We start from the raw sequence: 22,813 nt of genomic DNA on the forward strand, positions 1-22,813 counted from the left end.
ACAGAGCACAAGTGGGGAGGGGCAGAGAGAGAGGGAGACACAGAATCCAAAGCAGGCTCCAGGCTCTGAGCTGTCGGCACAGAGCCCGATGTGGGGCTCGAACCCAGGAACCGTGAGATCGTGACCTGAGCGGAAGTCAGTTGCTTAACCAACTGAGCCACCCAGGCGCCCCAAGATTTAATATATATTATCCTATATGTAAGTAACTGTATGTTTGTTTCATATGTATTGTTTTATATATCAGCTAACTATATAATACAATATGATTACATAAGCTATAAGTATTAATGCAAGTTATGTGTACAGTGTATATACATATATAGATATATCAATTTATCAGAGAAACTATTAACAGTAGTTACCTCTCTTAAAGGAGTACAAATTCAACTTTAAATTTTATACCCTTCTATACTATTTTAATTTTTAAACTGTATCTATATATGATTGACATAAACTTTTGAAGTTTAATTTTTTAAACAAATCTCAGTACTTTACCATGAGTTCAAGGGCAAAGAGTGGGTACGGCATTTTGTCTAAGTCACAGTTTAAGTACACATTAGGCACTCAAAAAAATGTTTGTGGATGAATGGGGTAGATAATGGATGGAAGAGCAAACAGATATAGGCATTAACTAATGTAACAATTAGCTATTAAAGTGCAAAGAAATTTCTGGATTATGCAGGAAGCTGAGGTGGGTTTCTGGCTAGTTCTAGGGGTGGCAGAATTTACATGGTTCTAGGGGTATAGAGAAAGGCTGGTGTCTGGTCTGAGAAATAAGCATTGATCTAGGCATGGGGAAGTCCCATGTAGGTTACAAGCCTACTCCCAAGATCTTTCTGTTTCCAATCTCAACAGTGAGGACCAGGATCTGCAACACCCACCCCACCCCTTGAGAGGAACAATAAAGGTAGAAGAGGTTTGCCTCCAGGAGGAAGAAGTGCAAGAAGAAAGGAGACAGAGAATTGTTCTTACAGATTTATTATAATCTATACGCTGCTTCTTTGGCTTTTGCTCTACCACACACACATGCTCAAATACTCAAGAGAGCCCTGATGAGTGGCCCAAGCACAAAGATTACAGCCAATTGGTAGGAAGTCAGGAGCCCCACCAGTCTACTCTCCTATCCTGCCATCTGATGGAGCCATACTCAAGTGCCTAGGAAAAAAGAAATAAAACATAAAAGGACATGTAAAAAGAGTTTCTAGGAAAGTTCAGAGATCCTGGAGACCCCACAGCTAAGAGCTGGCAAAGACCCCGGCCCTAGCTTTTCAGAGCGACTGGAAGATGCCCCAGCTTCCACCCCAGCTTCCTCCCCAGCTCTGCCGTCACAGAAGTTAATTACTTGTTGCATCAGCACTGTCAGAATCATCCTAGGGAAAGAAAAAAAGACAAAAGCGCCTGTAGAATCTGCAAAGACTGAACATTTGTGTTCACAAACTCTACTCACTCCCTCCCGCTCACCAAGTTTTCTTTTGTGATTTTCTAAATCATACCACTTCCTGGTAGGCTAACAGAAGGATTTATACTTTCAAAAATAAAATAAACCACTGGCACTCAATTAACAACACTGTGTCAACCATCACATGGTTTCAGAATTTCAATTCAGGCCACTGCTCCTTACAACTGTGAATGCAGTCAACAGGGCCAGGTCTGCTCTAGGATAGAGAAGTAGAGGAGAGATGGGAGGGAGGAGGGTCTTGCTGGGGTTTTCTACAGCCTGGAGAAGAATATTCAACCTCCTGTGTCAAATCCAAATTTGGCTGACATGCACTGAGAAAAGTATGGTGTGCCAAGGACCATAACAAGAGCTTTCTAGTATCTTATTTTTTAGGGCTAAAAGGAAACCAAAGGGTTGAAAGGCAGGCTTTACTCACATCCAGGTCATCCATGCCAGGGGGAGGTCTCTTGATGCTGACCTTCTTCAAAAGCTAGTAGGAAGAGAAAAATGATTACAAAAGAAAAGAAGGGCAAGGGAAGAGCAACCTGTATGTTGATGGACCACAGGAGAATGGTCCCAGCCAGGCAACTGCCTTATCTGTACAGCCCCTAACACATCACTGGAATGAACTGGAGAAAAGTAAATCGATCCCCTTTTTAAAAGGATGTTGAAACACACACACAGCATCCTTCTTACTAATGCAGGTTACAGTCTGTTAGTATTTTGGCAACTTGAATAAATAGTAGCCGAAATTCTAAAACCAAATAATATATGGCAGGGCACAATTTATTTGTTTTATGATGTAAATTTTTATACTGCTTAGTTTGAGCTTCCCATGAAGTTGTCTGGCTCAGGAAACACACACACACACACACACACACACACACACACACACGCACACACACACACACACACAGAAAATAGAAGAGAGAACAAGAATGACAGAAAAGTTGGTAAAGGTTTTGCCAAACTTTTTCAGAATTCTGTGACTAATGCATGAATCCAAGTGTACAGTTTCACTAATACTCATTTCTCCCATCCCTCCTAAAGAAACATCACACAAAATATGTAAACAATATGAGCACGAATGAGACAAGCTCATCTATCTCTGTCTAGCCCTGATGACAGTCCTCCGTATGAGCAGAGACACAGAGAATGATCAAGATGGGCAGAAAATGGCATTACCTCTGCATAGTGTTCCACCTGAGCCAGCTCCACCTCTTCATCCCCCTCCCAGTCTCTCCAGTTATCAAAGTCCACAGACAACCACACCGGCTGCAAGAGGAAAGTATAGAGCATCACAAGTGCACAGAAGAACATGGCCGTGTGCACAGGAGCATGCTTAGGGGCAAAGAAGGCCATTGGGGGTACAGTCTTCCTTCCCCACAGCACCTCTTTGACTAGCCCCTTTCCAGGATGCCATCATCATCATCCGCAAAGATTTGCCAGGAATCTACTAAGTGTGAAGCACAATGCCAGGCATTATAGGAGATGGAAAAGCATAGAAATTTGGCCCTCCAGAAGCTGACTGAATAGAGGTATAATACCTCTAGAAAGATAAGTGTGTCATAAAATACTATAGGAATCAACCAAGCAAGACAGACAAGCTGCATCCCCTGGAGTTGGAGATAACCCTTGGAGGCCTGTGTTCTAAGTTCTTATAAACAAGAAAAGAAGTTACTCACTCATTGATTTTAACAGCTATTTATTGAACACATACTATGGGCCAGACTCTGAGCTTGGCATTGCGATTCTAAAAGGTTTAACAGAGGGGCACCTGGGTGGCTCAGTTGGCTGAGCGTCCGACGTCAGCTCAGGTCATGATCTCACAGTTTGTGGGTTTGAGCCCCATGTTGGACTTTGCGATGACAACGCAGAGCCTGCTTTGGATTCTCTGTCTTCCTCTCTCTCTGCCCCTCCCCTACTCTTTCTCTCTCTTTCTCTCCCTCTCAAAAATAAATAAATGTTAACAAAATTAATTCAAGAAAATGTTTAATATATATAGTCCCAGCCATCACAAACCAAGTGGGGAAGGGAAATTTAAATAAATCATTATAATAATAACAGCGTGGAAAGGGTGGTGGTGGCTTACGCAGGGGATATTATGGAAACACAGAAAGGAACTATAGGAGCCCAGGCTTCTTAGAGTAGCAGAGACTTAAAGGATGTGCAAGGGTTAGGTGGGCACAGGTAGTGATGATGGCTTTCCAGGAAGAAGGCACAGCATGAGCAAAGGTAAAGTAATGACAAATAGCCTGGTGTGTGCAAAAGAGTTGCAAGACATTTGCTATGGCTAGAATGTAAAGTTTAGGGCAGAGACTAATGGGATATGATGCTCCAGAAGGGAGGAATAGCTTATATGTCACGCTGTGGTGCTTGGATTTCAACCCAAAGAGCAGAAGTGACAAGTTCAAATGCCTGAAAGAGGGTGCTAATGAAAAGGAGTAAAGTGCAGTGCACATCCTCCATTTAAAGCTCCATTTGGGAATTTATTTATTTATAAAGTAATTCTCTACATCCAGTATGGGGCTTGAATTCACAGCCCCAAGATCAACAGTCGCATGCTCTACCAACTGGACCGGTCAGGTGCCCCTGGCATTTGGGAATTTAGGCCAGTGTGATCAGAATCTCCATTTTCTTCTCCTTTTTTTTTTTTTTTTTCAAAGATTTTACTTTTAAGTAATCTCTATACCCAACATGGGCCTCAAACTCACAACCCTGAGATCAAGAGACGCATGCTGGGCCGACTGAGCCAGCCAGGTACCGTTCAAATGTGTGTTTTAGATAGGCCATGCTGGGAGCAGTGCAAAGGATGGATTGAGGGTAGGACTGAAAATATGCAATAAACCTCACCCACTGATGGATGAGGCCTGAATTAGAAGAGATGAAGTAACAGACTCAAGAATATTTAGGAAGTCAAGTAGGACCTCGTGAGTGACTGAAAGTTGGTGGGAAAGGAGCCAAGGGTGATTCCCAGATCTATGTCCCCAGGTACACAAAGAGCAGAGGAGAAAGAGCAGGCCATTCCCCACACACCTACTTTGATATCCTCTTTGGTGAGTCGAGGCCAGGCCACCTTCTCCTTCCATTTCCTCACAAAACAAGTAATGGAACGACCGGAGCGTTTATCCTGGGAGTCCTGCCAGATAGACAGCCTCGTTGTTAGGATCTGAGGTGTAGAATGAATCTCCAATTTCCCAAGCAGCCTTTCCATCCAGACCTTACTGTCCTGTCCCACCCTTACCTTGGAGTTCACCTTAGCATAGAACTCAATCTCATTGTACAACTCCACTCCATCCGCATTCTTGCAGCTGAGGAGACAATGCAGCTGAGGAAATGCGGCAGGCTGAGCATGGGCGCATTAGGAGAAAGGAAAGGTTCCTGGAAACCAGGCCCTCCAGAGAGGAGGGCCATTACCTGAACACAATGCGGTGGTCTTCGATGAGCACGTGGACATCGGTGCTATCCTCAACACAAAACTCCATGAACACATATTTGGGCCTGTCATACCACAGCGTCCTGGCATGCTGCCTGAAGAGGAGTTGCGGTGGGGCTTCATAGGAGTGGCAGAGGGAAGACAGGGGGCATTGGGGAAAGGAGGGGGGGGAATTTTAGGGACGTTTTATGCCATGGCCCTGTCAAAGTGGAGCTAAGTGAGACAGAAGGAAGTGAAAGGGGCGTGATGGGAGTGGGGAGGAAGGGGGAGGGTGAACCTGGGGAGAATCGAGAGTGCAAAAGTTGAGAGGTAGGGAGTTATGGAGAACATTCAGGTCACTTCCCTCACCACCCGAAAGTTATAGAGACCCGGAGTCTGGGGTTTCCATGGGACCTCGCAGGGCCCAGAGCGCCCAGAAAATGGTGGGACAAGGAATCTCCAGGGAAAAGGGCGACTGGAAACACTCACCTTGCCATGGCGGCTCCTGCTACCCGGTGGCGTTTGGAGTCCGAAGCAGAGACCGCTATCTTTAGATACTGGGGACGCCCCCAGCAGCTGCCTCTCCTTATATGGTCGGGTAAGGCCTTAGAGGAAGGGGGGATGTGGCCACACAGCCAAGGGATCTGCACTCCAGAGAGACTCTGGGAGAGCATAATCCCGGCAGTCCTTCACATCTCTGGGTCTCCAGAAACGTTCAGGTTAGGAATAGACCACCCACCCACGGGGACCAGGGCAAGAGCCACACTAGATAACGTGCACACCGAATAACTTGCTCCTGGCTTCATTCACTCGTTTCTCCAACTCTCAGGGCACTCAGTGTCTGATTCACGGTAGGCGCTCAATAAAAAATTATCAGCCCCAGTTAAATCCCCTGGGAAGGCCCGCCCCAGGTGACCATAAACTGTCTGACGTATGTGCCCCGCCCACCCGCTCCTGCGGGTTTCCCAGACAGCTCGCCGTTGCCATGGCAGTGAGGGGGCGCGGCTGACGTGCGGCGGCGTTTCCGGGAAGATGGCGGCCGTCGAAGCGTCTGCGGAGCCGGTAACGGTGGTAGCTGCCGTTGGTCCAAAGGCGAAGGACGAAGAGGAAGAGGAAGAGGAGTCGCCGCCACCTTGCGAGGCGGTGCGCTGGGCCCCGGTGGGGGCAGTGGCGGAGGCCGGGCCTGGGACAGCTGCGTTCTCGGAAGAGGCGGCAGCCGAGGAGCCAGGCGCGGCCCCGGGCTCCCCTCCCGACTCTCCCGGCCGGACGCTGCGGCGGCTGCGGGCTGAGCGGCGGCGGCTGGACTCGGCGCTGCTTGCGCTGTCCTCGCACTTCGCGCAAGTGCAGTTCCGCCTGCGCCAGGTGGTGCGCGGTGCGCCCGCGGAGCAGCAGCGCCTCCTGCGCGAGCTCGAGGACTTCGCTTTCCGCGGTTGCCCGCACGTCCTGGGTTATGGGGGGTCCGAGGACCCCGCCAGCGACGATGGCGATGGGTTGCCAGGGGACCGGCCACGATTGCGGGGCGAGAACCAGGTGAGCATCTGGGCCAGACCCCTAGGGACAGGGGCATAGGGGGTTGGGTGGGTGGCGATGCTGACGCGGACCAAGGTAGCAGCGGTGAGAAGCCGGCTGGTCTCGGTGAGTACTTCGCGCGTTGGAGACGAGGAGATAAGACAGGTGTGCGAGGTTTGCTGAAGGGCAGGAGGACCCCGAGGCCTGGGAACCTCATTGTGAGGGGTGTCCACCTAGGGTGTGGAAAGAGATGCAGGTGTGGTGACGTGCGGGACAGAAGAGTGGTGAGCAAAGAGTATTCAAAGGGCAACAGGGCAACCAACCAAAGCAGTGCTGCTCCCCCTCACCTTGCCGTGGCCTCATAAAGTACCCAACGCCCGAGCACATTTGTTGATAGAGTACCCCGACCTGGGGCTGAGAACATTGGCTAATGAAGGGTAAGTGAATTGGAATCTATGGAAATTTAGACCTCTTGCCTGTTCCTACTTTCCTGGAATCTAGAAAACGTCTTTAATCTTTAGGCTTTTGTGGGGGCAGAAGCTTTGTTGAACAGCAGGATCACTTAGTAAATGAAAAAAACACAACTCCTGATTATAGCCTTTCCTACAGCTGGAATTTTAAACCTCCTTGCCCATCCTGCCTAATAACTAGGTATTAGATAGGAAGCCCCTTTGGTAACTGTGACAAGATCTGTTCAGTTAGCCTCCACTGAGTAATGGGAGTCTGTATGCCAATGCCATTTCCTTAACAGTCTTTGAATCTCTGGAAGTGCACAGTTGCAGATAGCTTATTGGAGGTGTTGAAGAGACTTGGCCGTCTTCTCCACATTTTCATTCTTCAAGTTACTACCTATACGTGGCTTTCTTCCCACTTAAATTGGGTTTAACCATGGCTTATCAGTAGCAGATACTGACTTGCTTATTTTAACCTGAAATGTTTCCAGTGCAATCCTGTGTTTGCTGTTCCACCCTCCTCTCCATATACCCGCAGCTCCTGGCACAAGGAGCAGCCACCTCAAATTGCCAGACTTTTAAGGAGTAGAAAGGATTACTGTAACCAGGCCCTTGTTCAGGAGCAAGAAGCATCAGAGTTTCTGTGTGGATGTGGTGCTCTTTTGGTTGTTCATTTTCTCTTTCAGAAGCAGAGTACAACTTTAAAAAAAAAAAAAAAAAGTGCTCACCAGGCGCCTGTGTGGCTCAGTCGGTTAAGTGTCTGACTCTTGATTTCTGCTCAGGTCATGATGCCATGGTTGGTGAGATCAAGCCCCATGTCAGGCTCTGCACTGACAGCACAGAGCATGCTTGGGATTCTCTCTCTCTCTCTCTCTCTCTCTCTCTCTGCCCCTCCCCTGCACATGCCCTCTCTCAAAATAAATAAGTAAAAATTAGGAAAAAAAGCAGTGCTCAAAATACCACTTTGGTACCACCTGTTTATGCGTTAATGAATGCACAGAAGATTACATAAAATATCTAAGTGGGGGGACATGTTTGAACCAGATGATATACTTCTTGTTAGTTCCAGATTTTTTTAAACCAGTATTTCCTCTCACTTCATACTGGAAATCATTTCCACTATTTTCTGCCTTGAACCAGAGCTCGTTTTTCTCTATTACACTTGTTTGCCCACATTCCAATAAATAACACGCTGTAACTGCCATGGTGCCATGGCAGGAAACAGAGTTCAGCAGACATACTCGTGAAAACAGAATCAGGATTCATGGCTGTTTTTTTTCTTCTTCTTCTTCTTCCTTGGCTTAATGAAGTTAGGATACAGTGAAAACAAAAACAGAGCTTCCCTGTACTTTCTCCTTGGGCTGGCTAGACAGCTTCCTCCAGTCAGAGCTCATTATTTGGAGTGTGTCGTTCTGTACCTGTTTTAGTTCAGTAACATACAGCAAATGTGTGTTGAGAGTTTATCCTGTGCCAAACACCATGCTAGGCAACAGGGGTACAAAGTCAAGGCCTTTGCCCTTAAGGAGTTCATAGACTGGGGGAGACAGAATCCTCAACAAAGATTATAATGTGACATGAGCTAGAGAAGTGTGTACACAGCATAGAGTGAGAAATGATCAGCTCTGCCCCGGGAGATCCAGGAAACCAGAAGGATAGCTAGGCCCTCACTCAGCAGGGGATGGGAACAAGGTTCTAAGAAATGCCAATACTCAGAAAGGTTTGGAGAGGGAGTGTCCTGAGAAAAGGCTTGCTGTCATGTTGAGTAAAGCAAAAGGATTGCTTTTTAAAGAGCTTGAATAAAAAGTTAATTCATTGTTTTTCATTTGTCCTGTCTCATATCTTTTGGAGGGCTTGGTAAGTTCCATTTGAAGGTTAAATTTAATGTCCTATAGACTGCTGGTTGAAAATGCAGCCTTATACCTGCACCTGACTTGCTAGTTTTGGTTTGTTTTGTTTTTGATAATCAAGAAAGTTAAGGAAGAACTAGTATTTGAGAATACATTGGCAAGACTTCACCACCCTGAAGGATTTTTCATCATTTAAATGCAGAATCTGCCTGGTGGCCAACAATGGAGAAAGGAGTCACTGGTCAGGGAAACTTACCAAACTCTTTTTTTTTTTTTTCTTTCTTTTTTAACATGGTTACCTTCCCACCCCTGTTGCTTGGCTTTTGGATTTTATTTTTCACTGCCCCAGGCACCTGCTTTAATTCTTTTGATTGTGCGAACATCTGTAATACATTGGAGGGGCTTTGAATCTTAAGAAAACTGGTTATGAGGGGTACTTGGCTGGTTCAGTCGATAGAGTATGCAACTCTTGATCTCAGGGTTGTGAGTTTGAGTCCCTTTGGATGTAGAGATTATTGAAAAATGAAATCTTTAAAAAATAAGAAGAATAAAGAAAACTGATTATGAATTATAAATCTTTTCTCTTACACCCTTATCTCTAGATTCTCTTGCAAAATGTGGCCACAGAAAGTATTCAGGAGTTGATCTGTGTTAATTGGCTGTGGAGGATGGCATGTTTAATTCCTGGGGGGCTGTCTTGTCTAAGATAAATTGTCTCTATCCTAACTAGGCCTTTGTGGAGGGGCTGGGAATGCTGTCTTAACAAAAGGCCTCATTGTATTCATATTCTGTTTCCAATGAGGGACAAATACCTTTTTAAAGAAAACACACTTAATAAATTACTCTGGATGAAATCGTTATTCTCATTTTTGAACCTATGTATGAATTCTGTATTTCCTTAGGATTATATGGAAACACTTTGTTTCAGTAGTCATGGTTAGCTTGTGAGGATTCTTAATGTGCCCTTGTGCCCTGATTTTTCCTTTTCCTATGAAATAGACCTAAGTATTTTCTTGTCTTAGAGTGAGCAGGAGAAACGGGAACGTCTGGAAACCCAAAGGGAGAAGCAGAAAGAACTTATACTGCAGCTCAAAACCCAGCTGGATGACCTGGAAACATTTGCCTATCAAGAGGGCAGTTACGACTCCCTGCCACAGTCCGTGGTCTTGGAAAGACAGCAGGTGAGCAGACACCAGAGAGGCGCCCACCACTACCTAAGGCTACCTTGTCCCTTCTTGTGTTCACAGGACATTCTTTCCTAGCTCGTTCACCCTTGGTCTTACTGAGAATCCCTTTGCTGGCCCAAATCAAAGGGAAATGGGACAAGTCTTCATTCACACATGGAAACACAAATTCCAAAGCTTTATAATATGTTAACTGAGCTCTTTTTGGTGGTTATACTAATAGTAGTGATATATAATAATAATAATCGTTTTGGGGCGCCTGGGTGGCTCAGTCGGTTGAGCGTCCGACTTCGGCTCAGGTCAGGATCTCACAGTTTGTGAGTTCGAGCCCCGCCTCGGGCTCTGTGCTGACAGCTCAGAGCCTGGACCCTGTTTCAGATTCTGTGTCTCCCTCTCTCTGCCCCTTCCCTGCTCATGCTCTGTCTCTCTCTGTCTCTCAAAAATGAATAAACGTTAAAAAAAAAATTTTTTTTTTTTTAATAATAGTTTTTCATTTGATCATTAAAACAGTTCTACTTGGGCACCTCCTCCAGTGTAAGTTAGCTTTTGCCCACTACCAGTTGATAAGTATTCCAGGAATCCAGACTGGTTTTAATGCCATATTTATTTAAGCAACACCTGGGTAGGCAGGTAAATCTCTGGCAGAAATACAGCTACAGCCTCCCCTACAAACATGTTTGTCTCTCACTGTGATGTGGCTGTTTCTCTGGCTTGGCTGGAGTTACATTAACTGGATTTCAAACTGTTCCAAATATTGTCACTAGGGCATTTTGGCTCTAATGCACTTTGATATTTAGTAGAGATTTTTTTTTTTCTTTTAGTTGCCTTGAGTAGGGCAAGAAGGGATGAGGAGAACTAGAAACTAAAGGAAATCCATATGTATTCTCTTGGAGGCTTTGGGGAAAGCTAACTATGAGGCTTTTTGGACTATCAACCACTTTGGATTACTCACACTGTTATTCTCCTGCAAGTTGCCTGGCCTGGTAGAGAATGTGCAGTGAGAGGAGCCATTTCTGTCTGAGAGGAACCAAGGGTCCTTGTTACTGTAGGAGAAGGAGCTCTGTGCTCTCACCTTGATCAGCAGTCACATCGTGTCCTCTCCCAGGTTTGGGAGTTCTGTCTGTCGTTGATTTCCATTTAAAGGTAGGAAGCACTCCAGCAAATAACTCCCTTTTCAAGCCCTCTCCTTGAAAATTCTAAAGGGTGTGCCCATTGTTTGTGGTCTTGATAGGTGATCATAGATGAACTAATAAAGAAACTGGACATGAATCTGAATGAGGACATCAGTTCACTGTCCACTGAGGAGCTGCGGCAGCGTGTGGATGCAGCTGTGGCTCAGATTGTCAACCCGGCCCGAGTGAAAGAACAGTTGGTTGAGCAGCTGAAGACTCAGATCCGAGACCTCGAGATGTTCATCAACTTCATCCAAGGTCAGAGGAAGGGATGGGAAGAGCAGGGTGGACAGATGTCATAATAATTATATGTAATCCAAGTACTGGTTCCTAAAGGTGCCCATTCTTCATGTACTGTGTAGGAGGTTTGATCACTCAGTGAGGGAGCCAGCACGGTAGAATAGAAAGAACGTGGATTTTTTTTTTTTTTTTTTAAGATTTTATCTTTAAGTAATCTCTACACCCAGTGTAGGGCTCGAACTCACACCCCTAAGATCAAGAGTCACATGCTCCTCCGACTGAGCCAGCCAGATGCCCCAAGAAGATGGATTTTAGAACCAGATAGTTCAGATCCCAGTTCTGCCACTTCCTAGCCTTGGGTCCTTGGGGAGGTTCCTAACCTGTTTAGTCCCGCTCTCCTCACCCCTGAAATGATGATTCACGCTTCCTTCATTCAGCAAATATTTATTGAGCCAGTCACTGTGCCACACAAATCAGATGTTATTTGTAAAAGTCTTACATGTGGTAGGCACTAGTAAATATTCATTTTCCTCCTCTTTGTAACTCCTGCTTACAGATGAAGTGGGAAGCCCACTGCAGGCAGACAGTGCACACTGTGAGTGCAAGGCCAGTGGGAAGACAGGAAGTGGCTCCACCAGAACTGACAGCGGCAGACTGCCTCCAGGAAACAGCAAGAGTAAGTACAGCTTCCAGAATAGGCGAATCCAGAAAGGTAGGAAGTAGATTAGCAGTTACCTAGGGCTTAAGGGGCTGGGGAGAAGTGGGAATGGGAAATGCTAACGGTACAGGGATTCTTTTGGGGATGATGGGTGCACAGCTCTGTAAATATACAAAAAATCACTGAATTATACACTTTAAGTGAGCGGGTTATTTGGTGTGGGAATCACAGTAACAGCTATTATTAACCCAAAACAGTTAGGTCCAGCAACATGCTAGGTGGCTCTTGGCTTCCTGTGGGACGTGTACTGTAGCTCAGAAGCAGGACCGGATCCCAGCCCGTGACCTGTTGAATGTACCTCTGTGCCAGCATGGCCCTAACTGATGAGTCGTTGCATTTTCTGAACAGCAAAGGCAGAAGACGTGAAGAAGGTTCAGGAGACGGGGCTGCACCTCATGCGGCGTGCACTCGCAGTGCTCCAGATCTTTGCCGTTAGCCAGTTTGGTTGCGCCACGGGCCAGATCCCACAAACCCTGTGGCAGAGAAGCCAGGCTGACAGGGACTACTCCCCCTTACTGAAGAGGCTGGAGGTATCAGTAGACAGAGTGAAGCAGCTCGCCCTGAGGCACCAGCCGCACGACCACGTCATCACCTCCGCCAACCTCCAGGACCTCTCTCTGGGAGGCAAGGACGAGCTGACCACGGCCGTGCGGAAGGAGCTGACAGTGGCTGTAAGGGACCTGCTGGCCCATGGACTCTACGCCTCCTCACCGGGGATGAGCCTTGTCATGGCCCCCATTGCTTGTTTGCTGCCAGCCTTCTCCTCAGCCCCCGAGGCCATGCACCCGTGGGAGCTCTTTGTAAAGTACTACCATGCTAAGAACGGCCGTGCTTATGTGGAATCCCCCGCACGGAAGCTCTCCCAGTCCTTTGCCCTGCCGGTTATGGGAGGCACTGTGGTGACCCCCAAGCAGAGCTTACTGACCGCCATCCACATGGTGTTGACGGAGCACGACCCTTTTAAGCGCAGCGCAGACTCAGAGCTCAAGGCCTTGGTGTGCATGGCACTCAATGAGCAGCGGCTCGTGTCCTGGGTGAACCTGATCTGCAAGTCGGGGTCACTCATCGAGCCCCACTACCAGCCCTGGAGCTACATGGCGCACACAGGCTTTGAGAGCGCCCTCAACCTGCTCAGTCGCCTCAGCAGCCTCAAGTTCAGCCTCCCTGTAGACCTGGCCGTGCGCCAGCTCAAGAACATCAAAGATGCCTTTTGAGGAGAGTGCCCTGGCCCTACACCAGAACCTTCCTCAGTAGGGTAGGAACAGATGGTTAGTCTTCTAGGATAGAAACAAAGAGCAAGAGGAGGGGTTTAAAGACAGTTTCCCTCGCCAAATGACTGCAAAGTCTGTTTTCCAACTTAGCATATCAGAAAGAAATGCTGGAAACCCTCCCGCTAAAAGGTTCTGCCCAGGCATGTAACGTCTGGGCACATATGTTAGAGCCTATGTAAAAGAAATCAGCTGCGGCACACAGTGAATGTACCACCGCGTCGTGCCACGTCTGAGTTTTACAAAACCCAGGTCACTCTAACCATTCTCTTTATGGTGGTGAGTGACAACATGAGTGAATTGTCGGTCCTGGAAGACATTCCACTTGAGGCTCTTGCCATCCAAGCTGGGAGCCGTATTCCTTCACTTGGAGCAGGTTCGAGAGAGTCCTAAGGCCGGAATTTAAATTCCCTTTATGAATACAGACACCCCTTTTCTTCCTGACCCCAAGGTCAGGGAAGGCCTTGTATTCCTTAGTTGCCTCTAAAACTGGGAATGGGGATATCTGATAACAGCATTTCTAAGGGAGTTAGTTAACCACTGTTAGGCTCAGTGTGAGCCCCTTTTTGGGGGGTAAGAACTGAAATCTGTTCCCGACAAGGTGGCGGCACAGATGATGCTCTTTTGATTCTGGAGCTGGTTATTTATGAGGAATGACCACCATTGGCTGGTACCATGTCCTCTGGCAAATAACCTTTCCCGTACACAACTCCCAACAAGATGCAGACACAATCTTTTTAGAAGTAAATACGTTAGAGCTGTACTCCTCAAGAGAATCCTTGCCCCTAAGTCAAGTGTGAATGGGAACACACTTCAGTGACCAGCAGCAGCTCCCCCCAGGATTGTGAGCCCACTTGTCCCGGAGGCTGGATGATGGAGGCAGTCTGACCATATGTAGGTACTGCAGCGGAGGTAGGGACTACAGATCCCTGTTGACAGACAAGGGACTGAGCATTTCCTTGTAAAATGGACTCTAGAGTGATCCTATTTGGTCTTCAGTATTTTAGCCTTTTTAGTTCGTATTTATCATTCAGCTTGCATACTGCTTCAGGACTGACCAAAGATGGGCAAGGTCTATTCCTTTCTGGAAAACCAAATGGGATCTCAACCCTACGGATTCAGCATTGTTTCGTGTATTAAATTGCCAGCTGCACTTTGTGTCTGCACTATTACATAGTGCATTTTAACTTAATTGTTTTTCAACAACATGTTATTTAAGATGTATTATTGATAATTCATTAGAATTAGTCATCCTGTATGAAGCAGGATAATTGCAAAATGTGGAAAATGATAGATCTGTGGTTGCTAATAAAATCATAATATTTTATGTAGCTTCTCTGAAAGACCGTAGAGACTCTTGGCTTTGGTTTAGAAGTCTGTGTGTTATTAGCCCATCCGATCCAGATCAGTATTTTCTTGAGCAGCCTCTGGCTCTTGGCCTTTCTGCCTCTTCTTGGCCCTCTATCCTGGACCAGGTCAACTTTGGTGGTGGTTTCTTTCTCCCAAATGTTATCATCCCATCTCGCCCAGGCATGCAGTCTGTTCCCACGGCAAATCTCACCTTGCCTGCCACTTTTGGAGCTGGCACTTTTAAGTCCATTTATCTAGATATCATCCAGGGTGGATGATAAGTGCCGTGACTATGTGGCACAGCCCTGAACCACCCCAGTATTTTTCTAATCCTCACAAAGACTAATTTGTATCAAGGTTTTGATTCTAATCTGTATCAAGCATCATGGGAAGCTGTTTTAGGCCATCCTAACTGAATCCTCACTACTTCTAAGACAAGACCATATTATCTCCATTTTATAGCCGAGTACACTGAGGTTAAACATTTTGTCCAGGTGTATGTGATGGAAGAGCTGAGATTTGTACTCAAGTTGCCCGAATCCAAATCTTATGGTCTTTATATTCTATCATGTGACCTCATTGTATCATGCTGCTTCTAGATCTTTTCTTCCTCTCTCTCCTTTATCCACCCCCTCGCTCCACCGTCACTTTGGGGAAGAGAAGGTATTTCCCACATACCTACCAGAAATTTCAGCTGCCAAGGGACTAGGCCACAAGGAGATGGACAGACAGCCACCATTCTGTCGAGTTCTTCCTGAAACAAAAAGACAATATGTAGAGACGGAGACAATGCTGCCAGCATCCCAGCAGTCAGATATCTGCTAGTCACTGATATCATCTGCATTATTACTTAGGACAGAACTCTGTCCTTGGCTTGGGGTGAGGCACACAGGACAAGGGAGGAGAGAAGGGAACAGTCAGCCTAGGTCTAAGCATATGCAAGAACAAGATGAAAAAGAATCATGGATATGTATCCATGAAAGTGCAGGCTGCACTGTTATAAAAGTATGATCTGCAAAGCATTTTTTTTTTTTTAATTTCTTAAGTTTATTTATTTTGAGAGAGCGAGCGGAGAAAGACAATTCCAAGCAGGCCCTGCGCTGTCAGCACAGAGCCTGACGCGGCGCTTGAACTCCTGAACCATGAGATCTCCACCTGAGCTGAAACCAAGAGTTGGATGCTTAACTGACCAAGCTACCCAGGCGCCCTTGCAAAGCATTCTTAAAGGTAGAGGCAACTGCCTGGCTCAGTTGCTAGAGCATGCAATTCTTTATCTCAGGGTAATAGGTTGAAGCCCCATGTGGGCTGTAGAGGTACTTAAAATCTTAGAAAAAAAGATTTCTAAGGCGTTCTGCATTCATTCATCCTTGAATGCCTGCCAACTGCCTGGGCCAGGCTAGATACTGAGGAAAGAGAGAAAACATACTCCCTGCCCTCAACAAAGACACGATCTAAGGACATTGGGGATTTGGGTAGCTTGTTAAAAATCGCTGGGTCCCATCCTACAGATTTTTACTCCGTTGTTCTGGGGTGTGGCCTGAAAATTCACAGTTCTAAGGTTCTAAGCATCCCAGACTGATGCAGCCGCTTTAGGGACAACACTTTGAGAACCATTGATCCAAACCAAATAAGATGTTCTCTAATAAAGATGAGTATGGATTGGATTGCTCAGGGAGCACAGAAGGAAGAGATTGATTCTGCCTGGGAGAACTCTGGAGTGGCCTTGAAGGATGGATTTGGACAGGGTTTTGCCTAGCTACAGTGGAGGAGAATAAAGACACATGGACCCACCTGAGTAAAGACCCCAGGAATCAAAAAGGTTGGATATTTCAGTAGTTGGGGGTGGGGAGTGGGGAGGGAGTGGTTATGTGAAGATGTGGAAAAATAAGGAATTTAGGCTGCAAGAAAAGAAAGGTGAGTTTAAACTTCGGTACACAGAGCCAATGAAGGATTTCAAGCACAAAAATGGGGAATTTAAGAGTTATGTTGAGGGAAGCTCCCCAAAATAAGCTCTATAGATCATATATGGCTCCACTCCGGACTGAAATTGTTATCTCCTAAGTTAGAAATCCATCTTTCATAAGCATAGCAAGCAATTCAGATCCACATAAAAGTTTGAGGAAGAGGGACACTTGGGTGGCTCAGTCAGTTAAAGCATCTGACTTCAGCTCAGGTCATGCATGATCTGGCGGTTTGTGAGTTCGAGCCCCGCGTCTGGCCTGTGCTGACAGCCCAGAGCCTGCTTCGGGTTCTGTGTCTCCCTTTCTCTCTGCCCCTCCCCTGCTCGTGCTCTGTTTCTCTGTCTCAAAAATAAACATTAAAAAAAAAAAAAAAAGGTTTGAGGAGGAGAAGAAAAAGATCTGAGGCTGGATCATTTAGGGACATTTTCCTTTTCTGGAAAAGGACAGAAAATATTTAAAAGACAAGGAAAAATTCAGAAGATTTAGTACTAATTTGGGAGAGTGTTTGTGAGAAGAGTCCAAGGCAATTATGAGATTTCCGGCTGTGGTTTCTATTTTCCAAAAGATACACAGCAGAAGAGGCAGCAGCAGGCTGGGAGCAGACCATGAAGGTGGAAATGGACAGGGTGATGTAGTGTTATTGATAAGAGCACCAGGTCAGGAATGAGAACTTGCTCTTGCACCACCATCTCTGTGACTTTGCTGCTCTAGAGCTGTCCTCTTAGAGGCCAGAGTAGATGATCTCTGGAGGTCCCTTCCAATTCTAAAATGTCATCTTCCGATTTAAAACAAAAGATCTTTTTTTATTTAAAAAAAATTGTTTATGTTTATTTTTGAGAGAGAGACAGAACAAGTGGGGGGCGGGGGGAGCGCGGAGAGAGAGATACAGAATCCAACGTAGGGTCCAGGCTTTGAGCTGTCTGAGCAGAGCCCGATGGGGAGCTGAACCCACCAACCGCGAGATCATGACCTGAGAGGAAGCCGGATGCTCAACCGACTGAGCCACCCAGGTGCTCCGAAACAAAATACTGTAATTGAATATAGATATGTAAGTACATAATTATTGTGATAAACCACTGGCATGGGGTGTTGGCTGCAGGGAAAACTGGTCCCTGGAGAGGCTAAGAAGAGAATTGATGAAACCCTGATTTTTCTCATATCTTGCCCAAGACCAATTCTATAGATTCTTTCATGTTCAGAAAAGGAAAAACTGTAAGATGGTTTCCCTTTCTCTTGAACTCCGAAGACAAGTAAAGAACCATCTAAAAACAGTCTTCCAGGGTCACCTCCTGTATCATTTGGTAAATCTAGGCTACCTAAAAAGCCTAGCACAGAGTAGGTGCTCAGGAATTATCACCATCATCCTTCACCTTCTTCACTGCTTATTCTAGTCGGGAATGCCTGTGACATCACTAGATTCTAAATATTGGGGGTAAGCACCTTTGCCTAACTGATCTTCGTCTCTCCCCGCTTACGCCAAAAATGCACACTAATACAAGTCCTATTTTTGCTCTCTGACTCAAGTCATAAAAATCTATTTCAAACTGTGTCCCCTTCTAGCGCCAGAAAAAGGAACTGCAACCAAGGGGTGCGGCAGAGCAGTGGAGCCAAAGGTCTGCGCGCTTTAGAGCCTTCCTTGCTCTTCCCACCCACGCGGGAGGAAAGACTTTGCTTCTAGTGGAAGCTACTGATAAAGTTTGATTTGAATAAATGAACGCCCAAGTACTGCTCTCCCCGCCAGAGCTTCTTCCGCCCGTAAAGGATTTCAAGAGGTGGGGCGAAACTTGCGGGGCGGGACCGGATGTGAGGTCATACTCCCCGAGGTGAAAGGTTAACGGAAGTGGGCTTTCTTCCTTTCTGCCGTAGGCTCGAGTAGCTGGTGTCGGTGAGTAGAACCTTGGGCGGGATGTTCCAATCCGCTGCCATCCGCGGCCTGGGGGTCGAGATCCGGGGTGGCGCCGGGCGCTTTCCTTTGCCCGGTCTCCGGAGGCTTCGTAGCGGTCCTATCCTGCGATCGGGGGCCTGCGGGAGGCCTGGGCCAAGACGGCAGTGAGCGCAGCCTTGGCTTCTGGGCCCACATCCCTGGCTTGGCAGGTTTCTGAACGGCCCCTTCTCCTTCCCCTGCAGAGATGGGCAAATTCATGAAACCCGGGAAGGTGGTGCTGGTCCTGGCCGGACGCTACTCCGGACGCAAGGCGGTCATCGTGAAGGTACCCTCCTCGCGAGCCTCTGCGCGCCTACATCCCAGGAACGGGGCTGGTTTCGGAAGGCCTGCAAGCGTGGAAGTCAAGAGCTAGCTTGGGGGCATTGGTCACTGAGCATTGCGGGTGGGAGTGAGTGATCGGGGCTCTTGAGAGAGAAAAATGCAAAATACAAACAGATGTGAGTTGAATTGGGCGCCCAACATATAATGGGTTCTCTACTAAAGAGGCGTTAAAAAATAATAACGCCCGGCGTTTATCGAGCGCTTGCTTGGTATCTGGCACTGCTTTCCAGGTGGTGTCATGCACAGTCCTTGAGGTAACCGTAGGGGATTCTTTTCTACTGCTAATGTCTGGAGACGTTAAGTAACTCAACTGAAGTAAAACATTAAGTGCTGCAGGTGGGATTCTGTAAAAAGAGGAGAAATTGTTTCTAGACAAAACGATCACTTAGCATATTCTAGCCCTCCGTTCTTTGCCTTCTGCCTACATTTTGTGGCCTCTTGTGAGATTTTGCTAAGCTCTGGCCAAGCACTTGCTTTTGGTTGTTGTGGGACCACTGGGACACCCTTTGTTTCCCTTCCCTCATCTGTCTGAGACTGGTTTCTGGAGTTAGACCACCAACTAGCCATGTAATTGTAGAAGTTAAGAGATGTTAAGTCCTAAGAACCAGTGCTTGATAGAAAGCAAACACTCCATACATGCTAATTATTGTTAGTTTTAAATCACTTAGCTCCCACAAGCCTTTCCAGATTCTTGGTGGGAATGAATACGACCCAATACTGTTTGGGCATCTAGCCTAGCACTCAGAATGTCTGCTTTGCGCAGTTTTTCCAGTAGCGGGTCTCAGATTGGGAGTGGGGGTATTCTTTTTATACATGGCCTGCATTTAGCACAGTGCCTCAGTAGGCCCTCGGTTACTAACATGTGATTCTTGCTTGTTCAGAACATCGATGATGGCACCTCAGACCGTCCCTACAGCCACGCTCTGGTGGCTGGAATTGACCGCTATCCCCGCAAAGTGACAGCTGCCATGGGCAAGAAGAAAATCGCCAAGAGGTCAAAGATCAAGTCTTTTGTGAAAGTTTATAACTACAATCACCTCATGCCCACAAGGTGAGCATATCAAGAATGGTTATGAAAGTGACTTTCTTTTCTCCCCTCTGGCCTGCTGAATAAAGAGACAACTTTCAACTTTGCAGCCATTCCAGTGTGGGGAAGAGACATTTTCATGTGTGACTTACAAAGTGGTCATGGTTTCAAGTGCTGCCTCTTTTTTTTTTTTTAAATGTTATTTTTGAGAGAGCACAAGTGGGAGAGAGGCAGAGAGAGACAGAATCTGAAGCAGGCTCCAGGCTCTGAGCTGTCAGCACAAAGCCCGACGTGGGGCTCGAACCCACAAACTGTGAGATCCTGACCTGAGCGGATGTCGGACACTCGGCCGACTGAGCCACCCAAGCGCCGCCCCCCCCCCAGTGTTGCCTCTTTAATTCAATGTGGAGCTGTGTTCTGTCATTTTCTGTGGTGACTTCCCTTACTGGGCCAAGCAGGATTGAAAAATCTTTTCCAAGCTTGCTCTTGATCTGTCTCCTCACCTGAAAATTCTAGAAGTGTTAGGTAAAGATTGCTGCATTTGTTTGCAATCACGATAAATACAGGCACGGGATCTGGCCTGCTGTCTTCCACTATTCCACTTTCAAGGATAGTTTTTATAGGCTTTCAAAAATTGTTGATAAATAAAGGAAAGCAAACCTCTCCCCAACTGATTCCACTTGGCTCTCAAGCCCTTGAGTTCCTGGCCGTTCACAGTATTGTGTGCCATTCACGCTATCTTGGTGTATAGGTTATAAGGAAATAAAAACATTTGAGAGAGTCCTGAACGATAATTGCCAAAACCCAGCAGTGTGTGCCTTACAGTTTGGTACCGGTGGCTGCATGTTTACTCTTAATTGGCTGTCTTAAAAGGGCATTGCTGTTTCTCAGGTGCTGGGAAACAGACCTCGGTAACTAGTCACCCAGCTTTTGCATTCTCATAATGAGGCTAACCCTTCCCCGGGCACAACTTGAACACCACTAAATAAAATGGCTCCAAATAGGAAGCTGGCCAACCACCATGATTAAAGTGACAATCCTTAGCCAGAAAAATAGTCACTGTGGAAAGTTGAGAATGAAACGTGAAGTATTTTCATGGTTTGAGTCTTTTTAAATTGGCAGTTTCCAAAAAATATCATCAGGACTTTGGCACAGCTTTTGCGGATTGCTCCTGTGGAGACAGACCCTGCCATCCCAATGTCCCAGACTGTGCGAAGGCCCTGGCCGCATGTGGGCTGATCTTCCCTCCCCACTGTTGTCCCCAGGTACTCTGTGGATATCCCCTTGGACAAAACTGTTGTCAACAAGGATGTCTTCAGAGACCCTGCTCTTAAACGCAAGGCCCGACGAGAGGCCAAGGTCAAGTTCGAGGAGAGGTAAATAGCTTTGGTAGTGGATGTTGGGAATATGGTATCCATATCCTCCATGAAGGGAATTGAGTTTCACTGTTCTCATTGGTGTCCTTTTCTTTCTGTCTAGGTACAAGACCGGCAAGAACAAATGGTTCTTCCAGAAGCTGCGGTTTTAAGTTTGTTTTGTTTCAGTCATTAAAAATACCAAAAAAAAAAAAAAAAAATCACTGTCTGCTTGTAGCATGTATTATTAGACTGTTGAAGAACATTCATATGATAAGACGTTGGGTGGTGGGTGAGAGGAGAGGTTGTGGGAAAGTATATAAAATAGCGCTTTTGTGAGATTTGGACTACTTATGTCCTCCTCCTGATAATCCTTTAATCATCTGACCGCCCTCGGTGGGTAAGGCGTGAGCTACTGAATGATTTCCCCAAAAAAAGACTACTACTGATGTGTAGGTGCAGAGTTGTTTAGCATCCCTGGCTTCAACCTGTTACCTACATAGAGAACCTGGGCCACTCTCCTCCCTCCACCCTCCATTGTGAACACCTACAGGCCCCTCTCAGCAGGCACTGATTACTTTGGATTGAGAGCCACTAATCTGAGGTTCTCTGAACAATGACAAGGTGCTGAAGTCCCACTCTTGAGGTTTAGTAGGTCAGAATTTCAAGCAGGTTGTCCAGTGATCCCTGTGCTGCTGTGATGAGGCCCACATTGGAGAACTGCTCTAGATAGCAGTGGGGACTAATGAAGGCCTGACCCCTAGAGCACCCATTGTTAGTGAGATTAGAAGAGGTCCTCAAATGGCCTGGCTAGCAGAACAAGAAAAGGTGTGGTTCAAGGGTCTTGGGCATGGGTATGTCCCCACAGTTGCAGGAAAGATAATTTGGTCCTTTTATTTGGCATTTTACCTTTCATTGGACCCTAAGTGTTGACTCTGTTTTACTGGCAAAATAGGCTCTCCATTTGAATTGGTTCTGTCACTAGATGGAAGGATTCAAACAGGCACATTTGCCAAGCCTTACACTTGGCACACATACCCCTGGGATGTAGGGAAAGAGATTGAGATGGGCTGAGTATAAATTACTCTGGAAATATCATGGACTAGCTAATAGGAAACATTGTGCACTGTGTCCTGTGTAGTTTCATTTGATTCTTCACCTTTAAGTATCGAACATCTCTCTTGAGACAGACCCCTCTAAGTAGCTTGCCTGCTCAGTCACAAATGGAACAGAATTTAAGCCTTCTGCCTAAAACTTCCAAGTTCCTTCCACTCAACCTCAAGGCTCAAGTTCAAGTATTGTTCTAACCAGGTTTAGATACATGCTTCCTAGCAATAGGACCTCTAAGCAAGTTTCTGCACTTCTTTGCCTCTGAAGTTTACAAGCTCATCTGTAAAATGGCAAAAATGGAACCAACTTTGTGGGGTTGTTTTAAAGATTAAGTTAATTCATGTAAAGCAGATCCAGTATTGGGCACAGAACAGCTCCCAACAAATGCTGGCTATTAGTACAGCTCTTGTGAATTTGGTGGAAAGGCTTTAACCATCCTGGTTGCCTTTCTCATTCAATTAATCTTAATTTGTGTGTGCCTGGCATCTTTCTAGGTTCCAG

At 46.4% G+C, this 22,813-nt stretch overlaps 3 protein-coding genes across 6 annotated transcripts in view; 2 read left to right on the plus strand and 1 right to left on the minus strand.

Moving 5' to 3' along the window:
• Positions 1 to 5,896, minus strand: part of PTGES3L (prostaglandin E synthase 3 like) — a 98,971-nt gene extending 93,075 nt beyond the window's left edge. The window contains exons 1-8 of one of the 4 annotated variants that reach the window (XM_060646014.3): positions 5,343 to 5,896; positions 4,856 to 4,969; positions 4,683 to 4,749; positions 4,479 to 4,577; positions 2,624 to 2,713; positions 1,875 to 1,928; positions 1,343 to 1,370; positions 963 to 1,155 (exon numbers count right to left, since the gene is read on the minus strand). In XM_060646014.3, coding sequence (XP_060501997.1) covers positions 1,148 to 1,155; positions 1,343 to 1,370; positions 1,875 to 1,928; positions 2,624 to 2,713; positions 4,479 to 4,577; positions 4,683 to 4,749; positions 4,856 to 4,969; positions 5,343 to 5,527 — 645 coding nt within the window. In that variant the 5' untranslated portion in view covers positions 5,528 to 5,896 and the 3' untranslated portion in view covers positions 963 to 1,147. Of the gene's footprint in view, positions 1 to 962; positions 1,156 to 1,334; positions 1,371 to 1,874; positions 1,929 to 2,623; positions 2,714 to 4,478; positions 4,578 to 4,682; positions 4,750 to 4,855; positions 4,970 to 5,342 lie in introns of those variants that run through there. The other 3 variants (XM_081791308.1, XM_078437116.2, XM_060646016.3) reach the window with 3 other exon arrangements.
• Positions 5,885 to 14,579, plus strand: RUNDC1 (RUN domain containing 1). Its single transcript, XM_060646003.3, has 5 exons — positions 5,885 to 6,383; positions 9,684 to 9,842; positions 11,077 to 11,275; positions 11,814 to 11,933; positions 12,324 to 14,579. The coding sequence occupies exons 1-5, from the start codon at positions 5,886 to 5,888 to the stop codon at positions 13,187 to 13,189; spliced, it is 1,842 nt and encodes a 613-aa protein (XP_060501986.1). The 5' UTR covers position 5,885; the 3' UTR covers positions 13,190 to 14,579.
• A 3,740-nt stretch (positions 14,580 to 18,319) lies between these two features.
• RPL27 (ribosomal protein L27) lies at positions 18,320 to 21,423 on the plus strand. Its single transcript, XM_060646006.3, has 5 exons — positions 18,320 to 18,439; positions 18,682 to 18,764; positions 19,702 to 19,871; positions 21,113 to 21,223; positions 21,327 to 21,423. The coding sequence occupies exons 2-5, from the start codon at positions 18,684 to 18,686 to the stop codon at positions 21,373 to 21,375; spliced, it is 411 nt and encodes a 136-aa protein (XP_060501989.1). The 5' UTR covers positions 18,320 to 18,439; positions 18,682 to 18,683; the 3' UTR covers positions 21,376 to 21,423.
• Positions 21,424 to 22,813: the final 1,390 nt, after the last annotated feature.

This window comes from Panthera onca, chromosome E1, assembly GCF_046562875.1.
Source record: "Panthera onca isolate mPanOnc1 chromosome E1, mPanOnc1 haplotype 2, whole genome shotgun sequence".
NCBI lineage: Eukaryota > Metazoa > Chordata > Mammalia > Carnivora > Felidae > Panthera > Panthera onca.